Raw genomic sequence first — 21,211 nt, forward strand, 5'->3', positions numbered from 1 at the left:
CAGCCATCTAAACTCTCAAAGTGCCTTCACTTTCGAGTGTAAGTGGGTATCAAAAAATGCCACGGAAACATATCCCTGGATACACTTTGTTGAAATTTACCGCAACAAATAATTATAGTCACGCTTACTTTTGGCTTAAAGGTCAACAAGTAAAAATACGTCATGTCATTACCATCAGCAGATTTTCGTTTTTTTTCAAAGTCCACAACGCACGATTTTCGTGGGTTATTGTCGTTCTTCCCACCTCATTGGTATACCATCGAGTTATAGATATTATCGTTGTAGAAAGTGTTGTTGTCCTACGTGCTTTTGTAGATAAATGAAACGTTTGATGATTTGTCTCATAGCATCAGGTTTTTTCATTGCATTGATTGATTGTTAGTCATCAAAACAAACAAATTTGTTACCTTTTTCACAATTTTCACCCGTTTAACCAACTCGACATAGGCAAATGTATCTCTTGTCTGTAAACCCATGCAGATAGTCAAGTTACACCATGAAGACAAGAGTAGCTGGAACATGAATTCTAAAGGAATAGAAGAGGTCTATTAACAGAGTTTCTAAGCAGTATTTACCCAAATAAACTTGAAGCGGTCAGGAGAATATTGTGCTAGAACTCTTATTTCGCACCGTAGTAGCCCAGTAGAGAGACTCCACTTTTGGTTTAAGATCATAAGGATGTTGGATATGGTCAGAATCCCTCAGTTGGCACCGTCTGTGTCGGGTGGGCCAATGTTCACTGACACGTACACATGAACTCTCTAGAAGGCTCTCGTATCAACAGTCACCGTTGGCTCATTTCCCATGGTTAAATTTATTTCTTTAACATCGTGTTCTTGAAGAACGTATCCTCCTCATGTTTTCACCTCCCAATTTGCAAACCTCAGATTTTGGCAATCAAACCATGCGACGAAACGAAATGCGTAAAACCCAAGCTAAAATTATAAAGACCCTAGGCTACTTGAGCGTAATGACTGCAATGTGCTCACGGTTTACCCAGTGAGCGCCAGCTGGTTTTATCACGCAAATTTGAGAAAGAAATTTGATATTTCATCCAATTCTTATCAGTCCTTATTTACGTCGCTGCTTTCAGTCTCAGCTGTCTTAGTGCTGCTTTTCCCATTTATTTTTTACTTGGTACTGTTAGTGAGTACCTTTGATCAACCATGTTAAGTGTGTCTTATTTACAAACGAAACAGGTTTCCTCTAACGAGCAGATTCATACTAACTTGGTAAAAGATCACCTATCATGGGTTATGTGCGAAACTACAACAAAAACATAGTCATCTATATTTTTGTAGCTGAAGTTGATCAAAAAAGAAAGCAATTATCGAAGAGTATTCATCACAAACTTTCGAGCACTTTAAGTCTTTAAGAGTAACCCATCAAGACAAGACAAAAACTGCTTGTCAACAATCTTGTGAGAGGCATGTACATCTTCCTTTCATGCCTGACTCATTTTCAATTGAACTGGTTTTTTGGTTTTACTTTGAGAGCCGAGTGAGGTCGCCCACACTTTTTCATTTCACCCTTCAAAATGACGGTGCGTCTCGAGGAGTATAGGTCTTATTCTTAGCCAAAATACCTTGCCATTGTACTAAAGCTTTGTATATGGGTAGTCAGCGATATAAATGAAATTCGTTTCCGCCTCGCACAGAGAGGATTCGTTGACATTAGTCAACAACACAATTTTGGCAGCATGTAGCTATCCTTTCCTGTTTTGAGAAATCACTCGTATGTAACTCGTTAGCCTGTTGTTAAGTTTGGTCTCTAATGTACTTTTAAAAGCATGCAAAGAACGTCTAATATCATGAGGGGAAAGATTTGCTTTTCTATGACGGAGTGATGACCATTATCCCGCGCTTATTTGCTCACCAGTAATTATTACATAAAACGGACCCTCGAAACCAAGCTGAGCTCGGGATTAAAATTTTCCACAAAAACAGACTGATGTTGGACCTCATTGATCGAAGACATATATTCGGTGCGTATACACAAATAGACATACACGTACAATGTGGTGTCGTGAAGTGCATCCTTAAGAAATTCGCAAAACCGTCGTAATTTAGGGATCAACTGAATTAAAGAATTTGTACAGGTAATGGCATGATTTTCAGTGCAATCTGGGATAAATCAGCACGCATAAATTTTTTAACCGAATTAACCTGTAGGGCGGGTGAAATTTGTAGTCTATTAAAAATATGATAATCATGTTATTACTAGTAATAATATGCACGCAAAAATGTCGGGCTTTTTCGTCAAGAATTCGTTTCAAACTTCTACAACCTCTTCGAGAATAATTGAACGTTTGTATTCTTTCTCTGTTAGGTATCATTCGACAGTAGTAACCATTTCATGAAAGCCATCAAGCTTGTAGTGTTCCCCGTCTTTTGTAAGAACAGTTGCGTAAAATTCCTCGAGAATTTTTATCCAGGGCCTCCGATTCATACTTTCATATCCGTTTTTGGAAGCCAGACTTTGCTTTTCCTTTTTCCGTGTTTTTCCTATTTCTCTCTCTTCCCCAAATTGTTCCATAATGAGAGGGTCAATACTCAGCCTGATAAATTATCAGTGTCTAATGTCAACTACATATACCGATACGTCTTTTCTACCATGTAACAATAATCACAAACTCACATGAACCAGTAAAATAATGATCGTCAACAGTCGCATTTCTGTCACACTTCACACTTCAACGGACATTGGACAAGGACATATTTATTTTTGTGAGTTCTCTGCTAAAAAAAAGAAAATTCAGTGTTTGAAATTCCCAGGTTTACTTTTCGCTCGTATATTTTCTATTTAGCGAATCGTGCAAAGGGTTAAGAAGTGTATTTGGATCTGACCTGATTTCGATTGTTGGGGTTTGTGAATAAATTGTGGATTTGCGACCAAAGAGTACCATAACGGCGGACAAAAATACGAAAGGGCTCTTTATTTTGCACATTCTTCGCAGGTACAAGACGAGTACAGCTAAAAATGCAGCAATATGTGCAGCAATATGGGAAGGAAAGAAGAATTATACTTAGTTGTATGAAACAAAAAAGAAAAAACTGAAGTTTAGGGAAAGAATCCTTTCTCTTCAAGTTCACTTAAAATACACATTAAAATGCTGCTAATGCACAGGGCTACTATGAATCACAATTAGACTGCATACACTTGCCCATACGTCTCGGAAGTTTTCTGCAAGATGACAGGCTTTTTATCTCATAAACGTTTGACGCTAGGTAAATAATTTGGATAGGAGGATGATCATATTAATATAATTTAGGTTTTCATGAAGCCGATTTGTAATGTCAATCAATTTAAAAATAGTTCCAACAAAAATTTGTCAAAGCTTTAAGTGATTTAGTGTTGTTTAGGCTTTCAGACTTGACTTTACTATTCTAATGATTCACGCGAAGGAATCATTTCATTTTGAAGTTGATGTGTATTAATACACATCAAAAAGTCACGCGCGTCTGATTGGCCGAAAATTAGTGTATTTTTTCATGTAACACGAGTGTAAAGTTAAAGCACGAATGCAAATTTCAAATGCAAAGTTTTGTCCGTTTTGACTTTCTGTTATGCGTTTTCATGTAAATTATTAATAAGTAACAAAATGATTTCTCGTGAAATTTGGTTTAAATAAGCACTTATACATTTTTCGGACTACAAACTGCACTCGACCTAGGGGGTCGTGCAATTTTGTCGTCTTTGAAAAATTTACTCGTGCTTATCAACAACAAATTTCGCTCGAAATCATGTTGTTACCTGTGCATGATGCATTTGAAACTTCAAACCACACCGGCCTGTCATTCAGCTGGTTATCATGTATAATCTTTTCTGTTAGGCATCCGATCCATCCATTATTGCCTAAATTACGCTGAAGTTGACCAATCAAAATTCGGATTGCGTGGGGTACATCTTTAAAGACATCGGCAAAGACAGTAAACAGACTTATTCTGTAATGACATTTTTCGCGATGAGACTTAAAAACACTTCCCTCTTTGTCTTCTTTCGAGGAGTTATATTACTCTGCACAGTTTTCCACGCAGGAGTAGAATCGTCTGCCCTTTCTCGATCAACATATTTCACAACGTTGACAAATAAGCAGCTTAAAGGTTTTGTCGTGAAACGGTTTAAGTCTCCCAGTCAAATTTGGTGTGGTCAGTCATGTTTGAAAAACGCCTGGTGTACTTCAACAAACTTCAAACCTGCTCCTCAAACTTCCAAGTCTGATGGCAAAGGAACTTGTGAACTAAACAAGCACGACGTTATCAAAGAAAACGCACATTTACAGTTCGAGGCGGGAGCCATTTTCTCAACACTTATTAAGGTAGATAATTGCAGGACTTGGATCGTTTTCAATGTATTCGCGATACCAAGTTTAATCAATTCGTTCATTTTTAAGTCTTGTAATTTCACAGTTTAACCCTTTCCTCTATTCGGGAAAAATCCCCTTAATTAGGCTGAGGTCTTCAGTGCAATCTTTTTTTTCGGAGAGCTCCAGAATTTAATAAAATTATAATTCAATTAACTAAAATGCAAAGATGATTGAAAACTGAATTTCTACGCAGAGTTGTGGTGCCAGACACAACCTGTATAACGACCAAAGAGAACTAGAAAGAATAACTGTTGTTATTTCTATACCCATAATTTTCAACCCTTTGTTTTAGTTGTCCGTTAACCCCCTTTTCTGTGAAAAGATCCACCCACTCTCATGCAGTTCGTGAGCCGTAAAAACAAGCTGGTGGCACCAAACAAATATTTTGTTTCCCCGCCGACGTTTGAGAACTATCGTGATAGCATTCATCGATTACCGGTTTAGCATGAAAGTTAGAAGTTCTTTTTCACGAAAACGAAAAAAATGCTTTTCCTTTAACTAACTAAAGACAATAATAAAAAAGAGAGATAAAGGAAAAATATTTCATGTGGCGTTTGGTGATCAACTGCAAATGTTATGCACCTTAAAGAAAACCATTAACTAATTATGCAAATTTTTGCAAAGAACATAAAACTCAAACTGATGCTTGCCAGCAGAAGCAAGTTTTGGAAATGGCACATACGCTTTCTTTTATTCCCTTTTAAATGAAATCCTTCTCCAGCAAATGTAGGAATTTAGAAACATCATTGTTTGATCGAGATATTTGAAATTATATGCCGTCCCCAGCCATTAATAGCTGATGGGTTGATGTTTGTTTCTCGTTTGCATCACAAAAAAAAGTGCAGTGACTCCACCATTAGTAAAAGCTTGAGGTTGTTGCGAATCTCATATTACTGTCTTTGAATATGTAATAGTTTTGAACTAAAGTTTATAGAAGCTAGACCATTAATAAATAACATACCTTGGCTTCGTTTGAATTTTGCCAATACATGTCCTTGTACATGTTGACTAAATGCATAGTTAAAAACAAAATTTTTTAGGCAGCCAGTTTACCCCAATGATTTTGTCTGAACATTACGACTTTGTAAATCATGTTTTAGAAGTTTGTTGAAGAATTGGTGAGGAAAGATAAATTGTTTAGTTCAATTTGGCGATAGGTAGGCTTGATACCTACCCGGTTGTTTGAGCTGGATCTAGGAGATAAAAAAACACTGTACTTGAGAGCGTGACTATTTTCTAGCGAATTATTTTTATCCATCAGTAGGAAAGTGAAATAATTTTGCAGCATATTTATGTTTATTTATATTCTTCTCATTATTCCATCGGCTACTCTTTCTCTTTAGGATTGCCGACTACCAGCCTGCACCTGTTTAAATGGTGGTGTGTGTTTTTATGACAAGAAAAAGCAAACTTATTCATGTGAATGCAAGCCCCCTTGGACCGGAGAAACTTGTGCTGATCTGTGTAAGAAACTACTTTGTAAAGTAGAATGAAGTTGTAATGTATTGCCTGTCGAGAAAAGCTTCAGAGCAGTTTTCCTGTTGCATTTATGCGACAACTGAAAAAATTTAGCGTGACAGTTTTCTGCAAACGAGCAAACAAACTTCATTCGAACGCTATTTTGCTCAGATCTTTTCCTTAAAACTTTTGCATTGTCTTGCTTTTGTAACGCACATGCTTTAAGAGATTTACTTCGATTCAAAAGCGTTATTAGCTAGACCAACTTAATCATATATGGTTTGAAGATCGGTTGGTCAGTCGCCATATGATGTAGCTCCTTTTTACTATTAACAACTCTTTTGAAATGTTGTCTTGTAATCGCAAAAAGTTGACTGTGACAGCCATCCCTGCAAAAACAATGGAACTTGTACAGTCGGAGTCAATGAATATAACTGCAGCTGTGCACCAGGATTTTACGGGACACAGTGTGAAAAGATTGAAGGCCTGTCTTGTTCATCAGGTTTGTAGAGAGGTGTATCGTATTTTGATGACATAATCTGAGAGCGCAAGCTTCCTTCTACAAAGAGAAGTTCTCGTGGAGATGGGGATGACCTTTCAACATTTTACAAAGTTTTGGATGGGACATTAATTAAGATTCTTGAAGAAAAACCACGCCAATGTTTTATTTTGATTACGGTTTCTCATAAAAACTTTCCACAATTGATAATCGTCAGCGTCAGGACGCTGTAAACCCATTCGATCAATATCAGTATCTGAGAAGCTGCGCTCCTACCCCTCCCCTAACCCAACAATCGTCAATTGATAACAAGTCAAGGTTAATGTTGGGTTAGGGGAGGGGTTGGTGCACAGTTGCTCACATACTTATATTAATAAGTATGCGATAGATTGGATTACCAATCTATCGCTTTTTATCCCTTTACATCCTAACATCAGTAGGCTTATTCTCCATACTGTTCGTTATACATTTCCAAAGGTGCTGACGAGGAGAGTTTATTTAGCGATCAAAAGCGTCTTTTTTTGGTGATCATTTCCTTTATTCTCATGACCTTAATGTTTGATTCAGCGCTGACATTGTAGGGAGAAATTATATGCTAGTCACTCTTAGGGGTTAAATGGTAAAAGAAGTAGAAAGTGACTGTTGGATTTTAAATAGTGTGAAAAGTTTATACCTCGGGGTTTTTTTTGCTTAAGCGGTCAGAATAATTTCAAACGAGCTGACCTACTTAGGTAAACACCACAAGCTACCTTTGACATCTCAGAGCGCTCAAGGTACTTTTGTATCTTTCTCTCTGGCGTGCGTGGTAGCCGTGCGGAAGCCAAAGCAAGATTTTTCAAAAAACAAAGACAATCTTTACTCTGGGTATCTGTTTATCGGTTACGTACGTGATCTGGTAGCGGACATGAGATAAAAAGTAATTACTGAAACAAGATTAATCCGGAAATTTCGCAGTAAGATTCTTCCAATTTAAGAGTTGCTTTGCCATTTCAAGGAAACTGGAGTGAAGAAGATTGTGTTTTGTTGTTTCCTACAGCTTACCGAATGGTCTTTGGACAGCCTAGCATAAAGAGTTACGCCAGCATAACAAACGCCACCTCGTCTAGTCTCTCGGAATTTACTATGTGCCTTTTTGTCAAAATGAAGGATACAAATTTCAGTAGTGACCAGTGCCTCTACAGTTATGCGACTATTGGAGCACCTTTTGGGAATGCTTTCTACGTTTGCCTGTTTTCCCCAGGAATTAGGATTTCTATACACGCCTCGGGAGATAAGTAAGTGATGTGACAAACACGATAAATAAAGTCTGTACTCGAGTCAAATGGCCCATCCAGCCCGACCGTATCCCGGTTTTCTTAAAATAAAGCGTCTCGTAGGAGTTTTAATACTTCCCCCTGGATGGGATGCTTATCTATTGCAATTTCAGTATTTCATTGGGTTTCCCCGACAGCGTGCCGTAATACTCCTGGGTGGAGTGAAGCACTTTGAGAATAAAGTCTGTCGCCCAAGAACACAACACAACACAATAACCCAATAGAATAAGATAGAAGAGAACTAAAAATATACCGGCATGAATGGCGAATTACGCGCGAGAAAGGGACGCGAAGATGAATTTTTTTGAGCTCCTTCCTTTCGCGCGTGAATCACGCTTACCTTGGCTCACCTCAAAAAAAATAATTTGCCTGTTCCCGCAATGGGCTAAAGTGCTCCCAGCGGAGTATTATCGAGGCTTCTGATGGTATTTGGCATTAACAACACTTGCCAACAAAAACAAGAGAACATGGTTGTTAACAACCACGTTCTCTTGTTTTTGTTCCCAAGCGACTTAAAATAAATAATTAAACGAGCCTAGTGATTTAATCATTGTTAATGACAAAATTAAGTGCTATGGCGTGTCGAAAATCGAATACATGGAGTTTGAGAATTTCCGTGAGCAAGAAAAAATGCACAGTGAATTCCCGCAAAAACGGAGCCTTCTCTTTTCGAATAAAATAAATGGTAATGGAATTTAAAAAAGTTAAGCGACATTAAAATATCCTGATATATCTCCCATTCCAGCAGCTCACATATAGGAATATATATATATATATATATATATATATATATATATATATATATATACATATAGGAATATATATATATATATATATATATATATGCATATATAAATATTTTGAGAGGAAAAAAGGACGTAACTACATTTCCCGACAAGCCTGTTTCGTGAATCGCTTCACTCTTCAGGGGTTTAAACCCCTGAAGAGTGAAGCGATTCACGAAACAGGCTTGTCGGGAAATGTAGTTACGTCCTTTTTTCCTCTCAAAATATTTATTCTGCTCTGCTTCAACGTATTGAGCACTGTTCCACGCGAAAATCGACTCGCAAACTTCCTATATGCATATATATATATATATATATATGCATATATATATATGCATGCTCACTAGTTTTTCTAGTTTGAGCACTCTGGCATGGCTTAGATGATCCCACATATGTGAGATCACTTGGGATGTCTATATGGTCTTACCCCCATCCTAGCATCAGCACTGCACTGATGAGGCCCAGAAGGCCAAAACAGTACTGTCTGCAGTTAGTTATATATATATATATATATATATATATATATATATATATATATATATATATATATATATATTTTAAGCAAATGAAGATCATCGCAGTATATACTCAACTTAAGCAGTTGAGAAATAAGGCCTGAAAAAAAATTCAGGCCTGAACGGGAATCGAACCCATGACCTCTGCGATACCGGTGCAGCGCTCTAACCAACTGAGCTATCAAGCCAACTGGGAGCTGGTCAATTGTGAGTTCGTTATATACCCGTAGATGGAGAAGGTGTGATAAGAATACATGAAAGTCATATATTTGTACTGCGGAAAATACATTTTAAGCAAATGAAGATCATCGCAGTATATACTCAACTTAAGCAGTTGAGAAATAAGGCCTGAAAAAAATTCAGGCCTGAACGGGAATCGAACCCATGACCTCTGCGATACCGGTGCAGCGCTCTAACCAACTGAGCTATCAAGCCAACTGGGAGCTGGTCAATTGTGAGTTCGTTATATACCCGTAGATGGAGAAGGTGTGATAAGAATACATGAAAGTCATATATTTGTACTGCGGAAAATACATTTTAAGCGGGTATATAACGAACTCACAATTGACCAGCTCCCAGTTGGCTTGATAGCTCAGTTGGTTAGAGCGCTGCACCGGTATCGCAGAGGTCATGGGTTCGATTCCCGTTCAGGCCTGAATTTTTTTTCAGGCCTTATTTCTCAACTGCTTAAGTTGAGTATATACTGCGATGATCTTCATTTGCTTAAAATGTATTTTCCGCAGTACAAATATATGACTTTCATGTATTCTTATCACACCTTCTCCATCTACGGGTATATAACGAACTCACAATTGACCAGCTCCCAGTTGGCTTGATAGCTCAGTTGGTTAGAGCGCTGCACCGGTATCGCAGAGGTCATGGGTTCGATTCCCGTTCAGGCCTGAATTTTTTTCAGGCCTTATTTCTCAACTGCTTAAGTTGAGTATATACTGCGATGATCTTCATTTGCTTAAAATGTATTTTCCGCAGTACAAATATATGACTTTCATGTATTCTTATCACATATATATATATATATATATATATATATATATATATATATATATATATATATATACATACATACATGAAACTCATGTACATACGGCCTGCCAGCAGTTACCTGAGTTACCTGTAGCTCGTTGGAGGGGGAGTCAACTAGTGTATCAAATATAGGTGAACAACCAATCTTGATGTCACATTGAACTGGACCGCAATCAGTCAAAAACCGAGAGTTTCTAACAGTCTTAATTGTTTATGTTCATTTTGTAAGTGATACAGACGCCAGAGTCAAAATTAATGATACCATGTGGCATCACATTTGTGTTACCTGGAATAACACCAAAGGCGACTGGCAGTTTTATCTGGATGGACAACTTCAAAGCTCTGGAACTGACTTGAAGAAAAATCATCAGATACCAGCCGGCGGAACAGTTGTCATCGGACAAGACCAAGATAAAGTCGGAGGGGACTTTGATATCGGAGATAGCTTTGGGCCGGGTGAGGTAACAGAAGTCAATCTTTGGAGTAGGGTCCTTTCGGGGGATGAAATTGCAGCTCAGAAGGCAAATTGTGACATCGCACAAGCAGGCCTCGTTCTCTCGTGGGGACAGTTCAAAGGAAACGTTACTGGTGTGAAAATAGTCGAGCCTTAAAAGTGATAGGATTTTTAACACCACCATCTGGTTTACGACAAACTCTTTATCACAGAAAGAGATCCTTCCTCGAGCAAGGAACACCTAAACACTGATCAATATCTACATACATGTTAAATAGCTTTTACCACTCGTATTGTGAAGTCCAACAATTGTTATTACACAGATGATTGCCCTTTTACCCAGTTCAGTAGAGTATATCATAGATTGCGCCCTTCTATTTATGATTTGATAACCTTAAGGTTGCTCTGTAGTCGCTCGCTACTGTTGATAAAACGCCAAAGTTCAGGACTGAGGTAGCGAGTATAATTCAATTATTAGTCACGAAGCATTTAAGCAATTTTGCACGAATATCATGATCTTAATCACCAAAACAGGATCTCTGAACCATATGACACAATTTGTATCCCTTTCTTATTTATTTCTTTGCACGAGGCAATCGAAGGCGGCGAAAAAAGGGAGAAGGTAAAAAACATTGTTTCCTTGGGTGAAATCTTGGAAAGTGGCATGCCCCCCTCTAGAGTTATATTGCACCGGAGTATTTTCCCTTAACTTAACCTTTAAAGAAAAGCTCAAAACCCAGCCTTAAATTTTGTTAATGATTTCCATCCATTGTGTCTAAGTCACAAAACCTTCCTACATACCTTTGTCTTGTAACTTTTGTTCCCTCGGTTTTAAATATTTGTCATTGTGGATTTCTTTTCAATTGTAATCGTAATTGATTATGGTTTTTAAGTAACCGCAAGTGCAACCGTAATAATATTTGAGATAATATTAACGGGTTGGAACTGGTGACGACATTTGGCTGAAACTTGATTTGTTCATAATAAAGGGCACGGTTGTAATGTTTTGTCGTAAAGGAGGTCAATTGATGAAGTTTGAAGAAGAACCAACTTTTATGTTTAATTTATTTTTTTATTTCATTCGTTCATTTATATTCTACATACTATTTACTATCTACAATATTTTTAGTAAGATTTGCGACATCAATCACAATACCAATGTTACATAGATAGTACAAATACGTACTTCAATCGAGTGTCGCAAAACCAAAACCAGATTAATCCTTCTGATAAAGTCACAAGGCTTTCTGTGATAAATACTTTAGAGAATGGTGGACTGAATCTCACAGACCTTGAGCTACATATTAAAGCATTAAGATTGTCCTGGATTCTGCGTCTCATAGATGAGAAGGAAGGGCCCTGGATTTCTTATCTCAAATACAACTTAAAAAAATACGGAGGATGTTTTCTTTTTAGATGTAACTATGATGTAAATGATCTTGACTTAAGTCTTAGTAAGTTTTACTTACAGCTTCTAAGATGGTGGGCGGATTTTAGATGCTCCTTTTCTGATGTGAATTATTCTCAAAATGTAATTTGGAATAATAAGGATATACGAATTAATAATAAACCTGTTTTTTATAAAACATACTTTGACAAGGGCATAACTTATTTGAATGATTTACAGTTCGATGTTGACAATGTGCGTTCTTATGAATTCTTTAAGCAAAAAGGACTTAACACTAATTTCCTGACTTGGACAGCCTTGAGATGTTCTATTATTAATATGAAATCAAAAAGCTCCTGCCCCATCCCCACAGCGGGTAATCTCGATCCTATGAATTTTGATTATAAGTCTAAATCTTTTAATGCATATACTGCAAAGTGTAAACAGTTTTATTCTACGATGATAACAAGTAAAGCGAGAATCCCGAATGGCTTTAAAAAGTTGACAGCGGATTTTGAGCTTTCAAATGCGAAGGAAGTTTTCTCTATTCCTTATCTTGTTGCGAGCGAAACGTATGTTTGGTCGTTTCAATACAGAGTATTGAATTTCATTTTGTTTACAAACGATAAATTGTTCAAAATAGGGTTAAGTGATTCGGACAAGTGTTCTTTTTGTGGAACCTATACGGAAGATCTGTACCACCTCTTCTTTAACTGCTCCTTTGTGCAAGCTTTTTGGAACGTATTTACAGTCTGGTGGTTTGATCTTAGTGGCGAATATTTAATTTTGTCTTTAAAAGATATTATGGTTGGCTTACTTCAGAGGAATGATCTGTTAAATTATTTGATAATTTTAGGGAAATTGACTATTTGGGAATGTAGAAAAAATAACACCTCTCCAATATTTAGATTGTTTTTTCACAAGGTTGAAGTTAAAAAACAAGTTGAAAAAATAATTGCTATAAGAAACAGAAAGCTTCGCGATTTTCAAATTAGATGGGAATTTCTCATATAATTTTGTGTTTGCCCTTTTTTTAAGGAAAAGAATGGAAGACCAATGCATAAACTTAGATCTCATATTCTTCCTTGTTTATTAGTTTATTGTAGTTTATTTTTGTTAGAGAATTAACTGGACGTCGCCATCGCCGGTATGTGTCACTGTGCAATGTTAAAAGAAAATAGTACTTTTTGTATGTAATGGCATAATTAGTAGATTGTGTTGTTAATAGAGCTGGATACTGTAAGTAGTGTAATTATTAGTGACTGTAAGTAGTGTAATTATTAGTGACTGTAAGTAGTGTAATTATTAGTGACTGTAAGTAGTGTAATTATTAGTGACTGTAAGTAGAGTAATGTAAATAAGCATTGTAATTAGTGTAAGTGGTGTTTCATATTGTATTGTAAGCATTGTGTTTGTAATTTAAAAAAAATAAAAAATAAAAAAAAAAAAAAAGATTTGCGACATCAATCACAATACCAATGTTACATAGATAGTACAAATACGTACTTCAATCGAGTGTCGCAAAACCAAAACCAGATTAATCCCCTTAGTTTATCAAGAAGAAAGTGGGGTATCTTATTGTATGTTTATCTTACATTGGAAATTTTTTCGTTGTGGCGTACTTATAACATTGTTACACGCGGGATACTGTCAATGACGCTATTCACGATCAGATTGCGTACTTACTCAACATATAGTAGAGTCACCACTGTAGATAACATTTCATTATTCTTCTTAAATCATGGATGCTTACTACATTTATTTAAGTTACAAGGTAAGTTTAACTTGAGGGTCTCCATGAGGCGATGATTCTTACGGCTAACGGTTAAAAGTTTGGCCATTTTACGTCAAACACTTTATTTCCTACTGTTTCAATTAAAAGATGAAATTTTTGGTTAACTTATTTTTACGATCAAATGGTTAAATTTATCACTTTTTATCCCTAACAATTAATTTTTTTCAACGTTTTACGGCTAATTAAGATCACCTACCTTTGGAAAGCAATTTTTTACATTATTTACGCCAAAATTATGAGGGAGCTGTGTATTCAACAAAAAATATTCAATTATCCAATACGTTACTATTTTACCGCAAGAAGCGGGACGTGAATTTATCTGTCTAGTTTCCGTCTAGAAGATGGCATATTGTCAGAAATTCTGCCTTTTTGGTTTGCTTGTCACGAAGTGTGTGGCGTATTCCTTAAAATGACCAATTTCAGTGTCGGTCAAAGTGGTGTATTTGTCATGGCAGGTGTGGCCTATGGAATACGAGCTCACTTTAAGCAAGTCCTTTCTCTAATTTTGATCTTAGCAAGCATTTTCGCGCTTTTTATCTCATAAACGTTTGACGTTAAGTAGATAATTAAGCTATCTCGTACTTTTTTCATGTATATTATTAATACGTAATAATATACATGGAAAAATTACTTAGTTCTGATTAGTTAAGATAAATGCAGTTTTCAGGTAATTCAGTGCAGAAGAGAGTTAATTCAGTGCTGAAGAGGGTTAATTCAGTACAAAAAAAGAAACAAATCAGACATTCTGATTGGTCAATAATCAAAGAAACTCACAGATAGCCAATCAAATGCGAGCCTTGGATGTCGCAACAAAATTTGAAAATTTGCGAGCGAAACAATGGCCGGTGTTTTAAGTAGGCTTTCTTTCGCCACCGCAGCTGAAAAACAGCTTAAACAACGAAAACGCTGTAAAAAGCACTGCTTTTTGGTTTTCGGTTTGGAAAAAGTGGTGTTTAGAGAAGGGAATTGCCGAGGAAATCGAAATTACGAGCCGACCCAGCTTAACACTTTGCTCGAGCGATCACACGCCGAAATTAAAAACAAACATGGTTAAACCTCGGAAACGACGATTCCATTTCATCGAAAGTGATTCGGACACAAAATGAACAATTCCTTGAACTGTTTAGCCCAACTTTGAACTTTTTTGCACCTTAAAGATGTGAAGATATCATTGCATAATTTATTATTGTTTTGATCGTACGCGGTTGTTTTGACCGAACGCAAGGTTTGAATAAATTATTTTTGCACTTGACGCGCGCGCTTTGCTTACGTTTAATTATGATAAGCCATCTCGTATTTTTCCATGTATATTATTAACACGTAATCACATGATTTTTCTCGTGCAATTTGGAATAAACAAGCACTAACAATTTTGTTAGTCTTTAAAAAAATTTACCCGTGCTTATTTATTCCAAATTGCACTCGAAATCATGTGATTACCTATACTAACACGAGTGCAAAGTTGTAGGACGAGTGCAAATTACAAACAGCATGCGCGCGCTACAAAGTTTTGTCCGTTTTGACTTTCTGTGATGCGTTTTTCATGTAAATTATTAACAAGCAACGATATGATTTCTCGTGCAATTTGGTGTAAATAAGCACTTATAAATTGTCCATGCCTAAATTACGCTGAAGTTGGCCAATCAAAATTCGGATTTCGTGAGGTACATCCCTAAGGACATCGGGAAAGACAGTAAACACTCATTATGTGATGACATTTTTGGCGATGGGAGTTGAAAACACTCTCCTCTTTGTCTTCTTTCGAGGAGTTATATTACTCTGCGCGGTTTTCCACGCAGGAGTAGAATCGTCTGCTCTTTCTCGATCAGTGTATTTCACAACGTTGACAAATAAGCAGCTTAAAGGTTTCGTTGTTAAACGGTTTGAGTCCCCTAGTTTAGTTTGGTGTAGTCAGTCTTGTTTGAAAAACGCCTGGTGTACTTCCACAAACTTCAAACCTGCTCCTCAAACTTCCAAGTCTGATGGCAAAGGAACTTGTGAACTAAACAAGCACGACGTTATCAAAGAAAATGCACATTTACAGTTCGAGGCGGAAGTCATTTTCTCAACACTTATCAAGGTAAATAATTGCAGGGTTTGGATCATTTTCAATGTATTCAGCAATTCCAAGTTTAATCATTAAATTCGTATATTTTAAGTCTTGTAATCAAGCAAGTTTTCATTTCCACAGTTTTACTCCTTCCTTACTTCAGGAAAAATCCCCTTAATTAGGCTAAGGTCTTTAGTGCTATCCTCCTTTTTCGGAGAGCTCCAGAATTAATAAAATTATAGACACGCAACCTGTATAACGACCAAAGAGCACTAGAAAGAATAACCGTTGTTTTTTGTATACCCATAATTTTCAACCCTTATTTTTAGTTGTCCGTTAGCCCTCTTTTCTGTGAAAAGATCCATCCCCCATCATGCAGTTCGTGAGCCATAGAAACAAAACCTGGAAGCAACAAACAAACTTTTGTTACGCCGCCGACTTTTGAGACCTTTCATGATAGCATTCATCGATAACCAGTTTAGCATGAGGGTTAGAAGTTTTTTTTTTCACGAAAACGGAAAAAAATGCTTCTCCTTTAACTAAACAAGGACAATTATAAAAAAAAAGAGACAAAAAAAAAATATATTTCATCGGGCGTTTAGTAATTGGTAAAATCACCAATTGCTATGCAAATGTATGCACTTGAAAGAAAACCATTAACTAATTGTGCAAATTTTTGTAAATAACATAAAACTAGAACTGATGCTTGCCAACAGAAGCAAGTTTTGGAAATGGTGCATACGCTTTCTTTTACTCCCTTTTATATGAACTCGTTTTTCAGCAAATGTAGGAATTTAGAAACATCATTGTTTGATCGAGATATTTGAAATTATATACCGACCGCAGCCGTTAATGGCTGCCGGCTTTTTTTGCCATTTGCATTACAAAAAAGTGCAGTTACTCCACCGTAAGTAAGCTTGAGGTTGTTGCGAATCGCATATTACTGTCTTTGAATATGTAATAGTTTTGAACTAAAGTTTATAGAAGCTAGACCATTAATAAAATAACACCTTGAATTCGTTTGAAATTCTGCCAATACATGTACTTGTAGATGTTGACTAAATGCATAGTTAAAAACAAAATCTTTAGGCAGCCAGTGTTTTTTTGATACAAAGAAGAAGTGATTTAGAAAAACATTTAACTAAATAATTGCGATAAAACATTTCTGAAAAACATTTTAAGATTGCTAAAAAACGACGACGTTTCGACATTGGCTAAACAGTAATTAAACAAAAAGTTTGGCACGTATGGATTCCGTCTGGATATTTAAATTAGGCTTGAGATTCTTGATGAACAGTATTTCAAAGACTAAACAATCAATTTTACCCTGGCACTTTGAAATGCTAATAATAATAGTTAAGTGTTTTTTTTCGTTGTTAATGTCAATAAGCGTTTACCCCAGTGATTTTGCCCAAGCATTACCACTTTGTAAATCATGTTCTGGAAGTTTGTTGAACAATTGTTGAGGACGAATAAATTGTTAAGTTCAATTTGGCGATAGGGTTGGCTTGATACCCACCCGGTTGTTGGAGCTGGATGTAGGAGATAGCAAAAACGCCGTAGGTGAGAGCGTGACTATTTTCCAGCGAATTGTTGTTATCCATCAGTAGGAAAGTGAAATAATTTTGCAGCATATTTATGTTTATTTATATTCTTCTCATTGAAGTTTCAGTGGTTGCAATAATTTCCTGCCGATCTACAATGTTGTATTTTTTTGGCTTCAAAATTTTGAGCAAGAACGTGACGTGGATACTAGTTACTATAAGTTCTCCTGGAAACGAGCAGTTATGTGTTTAAAATACTTGGATGATCTTTGGGCACCATTCCCCACAAACCCCTTCTCAGTAGGTTTCGAGATGGCTACCGTCCACTCTCTTTTAAGCTTCATAGGGAGAACCTGGGAAAAAGGGAACAAGACGAGTTGACCTAAGTCGTTGGACATGGCCGTCCTACTTTACAAAAGACATAAATTTTAGCCGCCATATTGGCCGAGGAAGGCGTGAGGAGCCTGAAAAACTCATACTCAGTTCTCGTTCTTGTAAGTGCTCCCTTACTTCCTTGTCGACCAGGTCTGAAATTGTATCATCTCCTCCCTTATGACTAAAATCGAGGAGGATTTTCTTTTTTTCTTATTTTTAGAGAGAAAAATGCGAAAAGCGCTTGGGAAACAAATTAGAGAGGCCGAGAGCTACTAAGGTCCCTAATGAAAATGATGGCCAGGAAACATTCAAATGCATCAAAAAAGGCTTCTTTAGCGCTGTTGTTTTACCAAGTTAATCATTTTTCACGCAGGCATATAACTTAGCATATAACTTAAGTTATATGCTTCTGTTTGCCATTGACAGATCCTCGATACCGCCACCTTTTAATTTTCTCAAGTTTATAAAAGCGTCTTTATCGCCCCCGGCCAAGTTCTATTCTTTCACGACTGACAGTTGAGACCCCCTACCTTTGGATAGCAATTTTTTTACATTATTTGCACTAAAATTATGAGGCAGCTGTGTATTCAACGAGAAATTAATGGGAAACAAATTAGAGAGGCTGAGAGCTACTAAGGTCCCTAACGAAAATGATGGCCAGGAAACATTCAAATGCATCAAAAAAGGCTTCTTTAGCGCTGTTGTTTTACCAAGTTAATCATTTTTCACGCAGGCATATAACTTAAGTTATATGCTTCTGTTTGCCATTGACAGATCCACGATACCGCCACCTTTTAATTTTCTCAAGTTTAAAAGCGTCTTTATCGCCCCCGGCCAAGTTCTATTCTTTCACGACTGACAGTTGAGACCCCCTAGACATCGGCAAAGACAGTAAACAGACTTATTCTGTAATGACATTTTTCGCGATGGGACTTGAAAACACTTCCCTCTTTGTCTTCTTTCGAGGAGTTATAATACTCTGCGCAGTTTTCCACGCAGGAGTAGAATCGTCTGCCCTTTCTCGATCAACATATTTCACAACGTTGACAAATAAGCGGCTTAAAGGTTTTGTCGTGAAACGGTTTAAGTCGACCAGTCAAATTTGGTGTAGTCAGTCTTGTTTGAAAAACGCCTGGTGTACTTCAACAAACTTCAAACTTACTCCTCAAACTTCCAAGTCTGGTGGCAAAGGAACTTGTGAACTAAACAAGCACGACGCTATCAAAGAAGACGCACATTTACAGTTCGAGGCGGAAGTCATTTTCTCAACACTTATTAAGGTAAATAATTGCACTGTTTTGATCGTTTTCAATGTATTCAGCGATACCAAGTTTAATCATCTGCAGGTTAGTCACCAATTCGTTTATTTTGAAAAGTCTTGTAATTAAGCAAGTTTTCATTTTTACAGTTTAACTATTCCCTTACTCCAGGAAAATAAACCCTTAATTAGGCAGAGGTCTTCAGTGCGATCTTTTTTTTCGGAGAGCTCCAGAATTCAATAAAAATTATGAATAAAAAAACTAAAATCCAAAGATGATTGAAAACTGAATTTTTACGCCGAGCTGTAGTACCAGACACACAACCTGCATAACGACCAAAGAGAACTAGTAAGAATAACCGTTGTTATTTCTATACCTGGAATAATTTTCAACCCTTTGTTTTAGTTGCCCGTTAACCTCCTTTTCTGCGAAAAGATCCACCCACCATCATGCTGTTCGTGAGCCGCAAAAACAAGCTGGTGGCACCAAACAAATATTTTGTTTCCCCGCCGACGTTTGAGACCTTTGGTGATAGCATTCATCGATTACTGGTTTAGCATGAAAGTTAGAAGTTCTTTTTCATGAAAACGGAAAAATGCTTCTCCTTTAACTAACTAAGGACAATAATAACAAGAGATGAAGAAAAATATTCCATCGGGCGTTTGGTGATAGGTAAAATCAACTGCAAATGTTATGCACCTTAAAGAAACCATTTACTAATTATGCAAATTTTTGTAAAGAACAGAAAACTAGAACTGATGCTTGCCAGCAGAAGCAAGTCTTGGAAATGGCACATGCACTTTCTTTTATTCCCTTTTAAATGAAATCCTTTTCCAGCAAATGTAGTAATTTACAAACACCATGTTTTGATCGAGATATTTGAAATTATATGCCGTCCCCAAACGGCCGGTGGGCTCTTGTTTGTTTCGCATTTGCATCACAAAAAAAGTGCAATAACTCCACCGTAAGTAAAAGCTTGGGGTTGCAGCGAATCGCATGTTACTGTGTTTGAATATGTAGTAGTTTTTAACTGAAGTTTATAGAAGCTAGATCACTGATAAAATAACATGCCTTGACTTTGTTTGGCAGAAGTCAATACATGTACTTGTAGATGTTGACTAAATGCGTAGTTAAAAGCAAAACTTTTAGGCAGCCAGTGTTTTTTTTTCGTTGTTTTTGCCTATAAACGCATTACCACCTTGTAAATCATATTTCAGAAGTTTGTTGAAGAATTGGCAAGGACAGGTCAATTGTTTCGTTAAATTTGGCGATAGGGTAGGCTTGATACCCACCCGGTTGTTGGAGCTGGATCTAGGAGATAACAAAAAACACGTAGTTGAGAGCGTGACTATTTTCCAGCCAATTGTTTTTAATCCGTCAGTAGGAAAGTGAAATAATTTTGCAGCATATTTATGTTTATTTATATTCTTCTCATTATTCCATCGGCTACTCTTTCTATTTAGGATTGCCGACTAGCAGCCAGCACCTGTTTAAATGGTGGTGTGTGTTTTTATGACGAGAAAAAGCAAACTTATCCATGCGAATGCAAGCCCCCTTGGACTGGAGAAACTTGTGCTGATCTGTGTAAGAAACAAATTTGTAAAGTAGAAAGAAGTTGTAAAGTGCTGCCTGTCGAGAAAAGCTTGAGAGCAGTTTTCCTGTTACGTTTATGTGCTACAATTGAAAAAATGTAGCGAGACGGTTTTCTGCAAACAAGCAAACAGACTTCGTTCGAACGCTATTTTGATGAGATCTTTTCCTTAAAAGTTTTCGCATTGTTTATCTTTTGTAACGCTCATGCTTTAAGAGATTTACTTCGATTCAAAAGCGTTATTAGCTAGACCACCTTAATCATATATGGTTTGAAGATCGGTATGTCAGACGCCATATGACGTAGCTTCTTTTTACTGACAACAACTCTTTTGAAATGTTGTCTTGTAATCGCAAAAAGTTCCCTGTGACAGCCATCCCTGCAAAAACAATGGAACTTGCACAGACGAAGTCAACGAATATAACTGCAGCTGTGCACCAGGATTTTACGGGACACAGTGTGAAAAGATTGAAGGCCTGTCTTGCTCATCAGGTTTGTAGAGACGTGTATCGTATTTTGATGACATATTCTGAGAGCGCAAGCTTCCTTCTACAAAGAGAAGTTCTCGTGGAGATGTGGATGACAATTCAACATTTTAGAAAGTTCTAGATGGAACATTAATTAAGGTTCTGGAAGACAGAATACGCCGATGTTTTATTTTGAAAACGATTTCTCATAAAAATTTTCGTTAACTAATAATCATCAGCAACAGGAAGCTGTAAACGGTATCTGAACAACTGCGCTCCTACCCCTCCCCTAACCCAACAATCGTCAAT

At 36.9% G+C, this 21,211-nt stretch overlaps 2 protein-coding genes across 4 annotated transcripts in view; both read left to right on the top strand.

Annotated features, from left to right (window-relative positions):
- Window positions 1–3,840: 3,840 nt before the first annotated feature.
- On the top strand, window positions 3,841–11,450 carry LOC149047042 (C-reactive protein-like). 2 transcript variants are annotated; one of them, XM_089205215.1, is made up of 5 exons: window positions 3,843–4,318; window positions 5,710–5,830; window positions 6,195–6,326; window positions 7,360–7,597; window positions 10,210–11,450. In XM_089205215.1, exons 1-5 carry the CDS (start codon window positions 3,950–3,952, stop codon window positions 10,589–10,591), a joined length of 1,242 nt encoding a protein of 413 aa, XP_089061341.1. In that variant the 5' UTR covers window positions 3,843–3,949; the 3' UTR covers window positions 10,592–11,450. The 2 variants fall into 2 exon arrangements, with proteins under 2 accessions (XP_089061342.1, XP_089061341.1); XM_089205216.1 differs by lacking the exon at window positions 6,195–6,326 and having other exon boundaries at window positions 3,841–4,318.
- A 3,790-nt stretch (window positions 11,451–15,240) lies between these two features.
- Window positions 15,241–21,211, top strand: part of LOC113682605 (C-reactive protein) — an 11,322-nt gene continuing 5,351 nt past the window's right edge. Inside the window, exons 1-3 of one of the 2 annotated variants that reach the window (XM_089205218.1) lie at window positions 15,241–15,696; window positions 20,308–20,428; window positions 20,796–20,927. In XM_089205218.1, coding sequence (XP_089061344.1) covers window positions 15,328–15,696; window positions 20,308–20,428; window positions 20,796–20,927 — 622 coding nt within the window. In that variant the 5' untranslated portion in view covers window positions 15,241–15,327. Of the gene's footprint in view, window positions 15,697–18,324; window positions 18,866–20,307; window positions 20,429–20,795; window positions 20,928–21,211 lie in introns of those variants that run through there. The other variant, XM_089205217.1, reaches the window with a different exon arrangement.

This window comes from Pocillopora damicornis, chromosome 4 (assembly GCF_964200805.1).
Source record: "Pocillopora damicornis chromosome 4, jaPocDami1.2, whole genome shotgun sequence".
NCBI classification, from domain to species: Eukaryota; Metazoa; Cnidaria; class Anthozoa; order Scleractinia; family Pocilloporidae; genus Pocillopora; species Pocillopora damicornis.

Bases quoted from the DNA above. Each gene is read 5' to 3' on its own strand.
- LOC149047042 (XM_089205215.1), top strand. From the start codon at position 3,950: ATGACATTTTTCGCGATGAGACTTAAAAACACTTCCCTCTTTGTCTTC. The intron at 4,319-5,709 runs GTAGATAATTGC...CTTTCTCTTTAG, and splicing joins TTTTCTCAACACTTATTAAG to GATTGCCGACTACCAGCCTG. The intron at 7,598-10,209 runs GTAAGTGATGTG...TCATTTTGTAAG, and splicing joins ATACACGCCTCGGGAGATAA to TGATACAGACGCCAGAGTCA.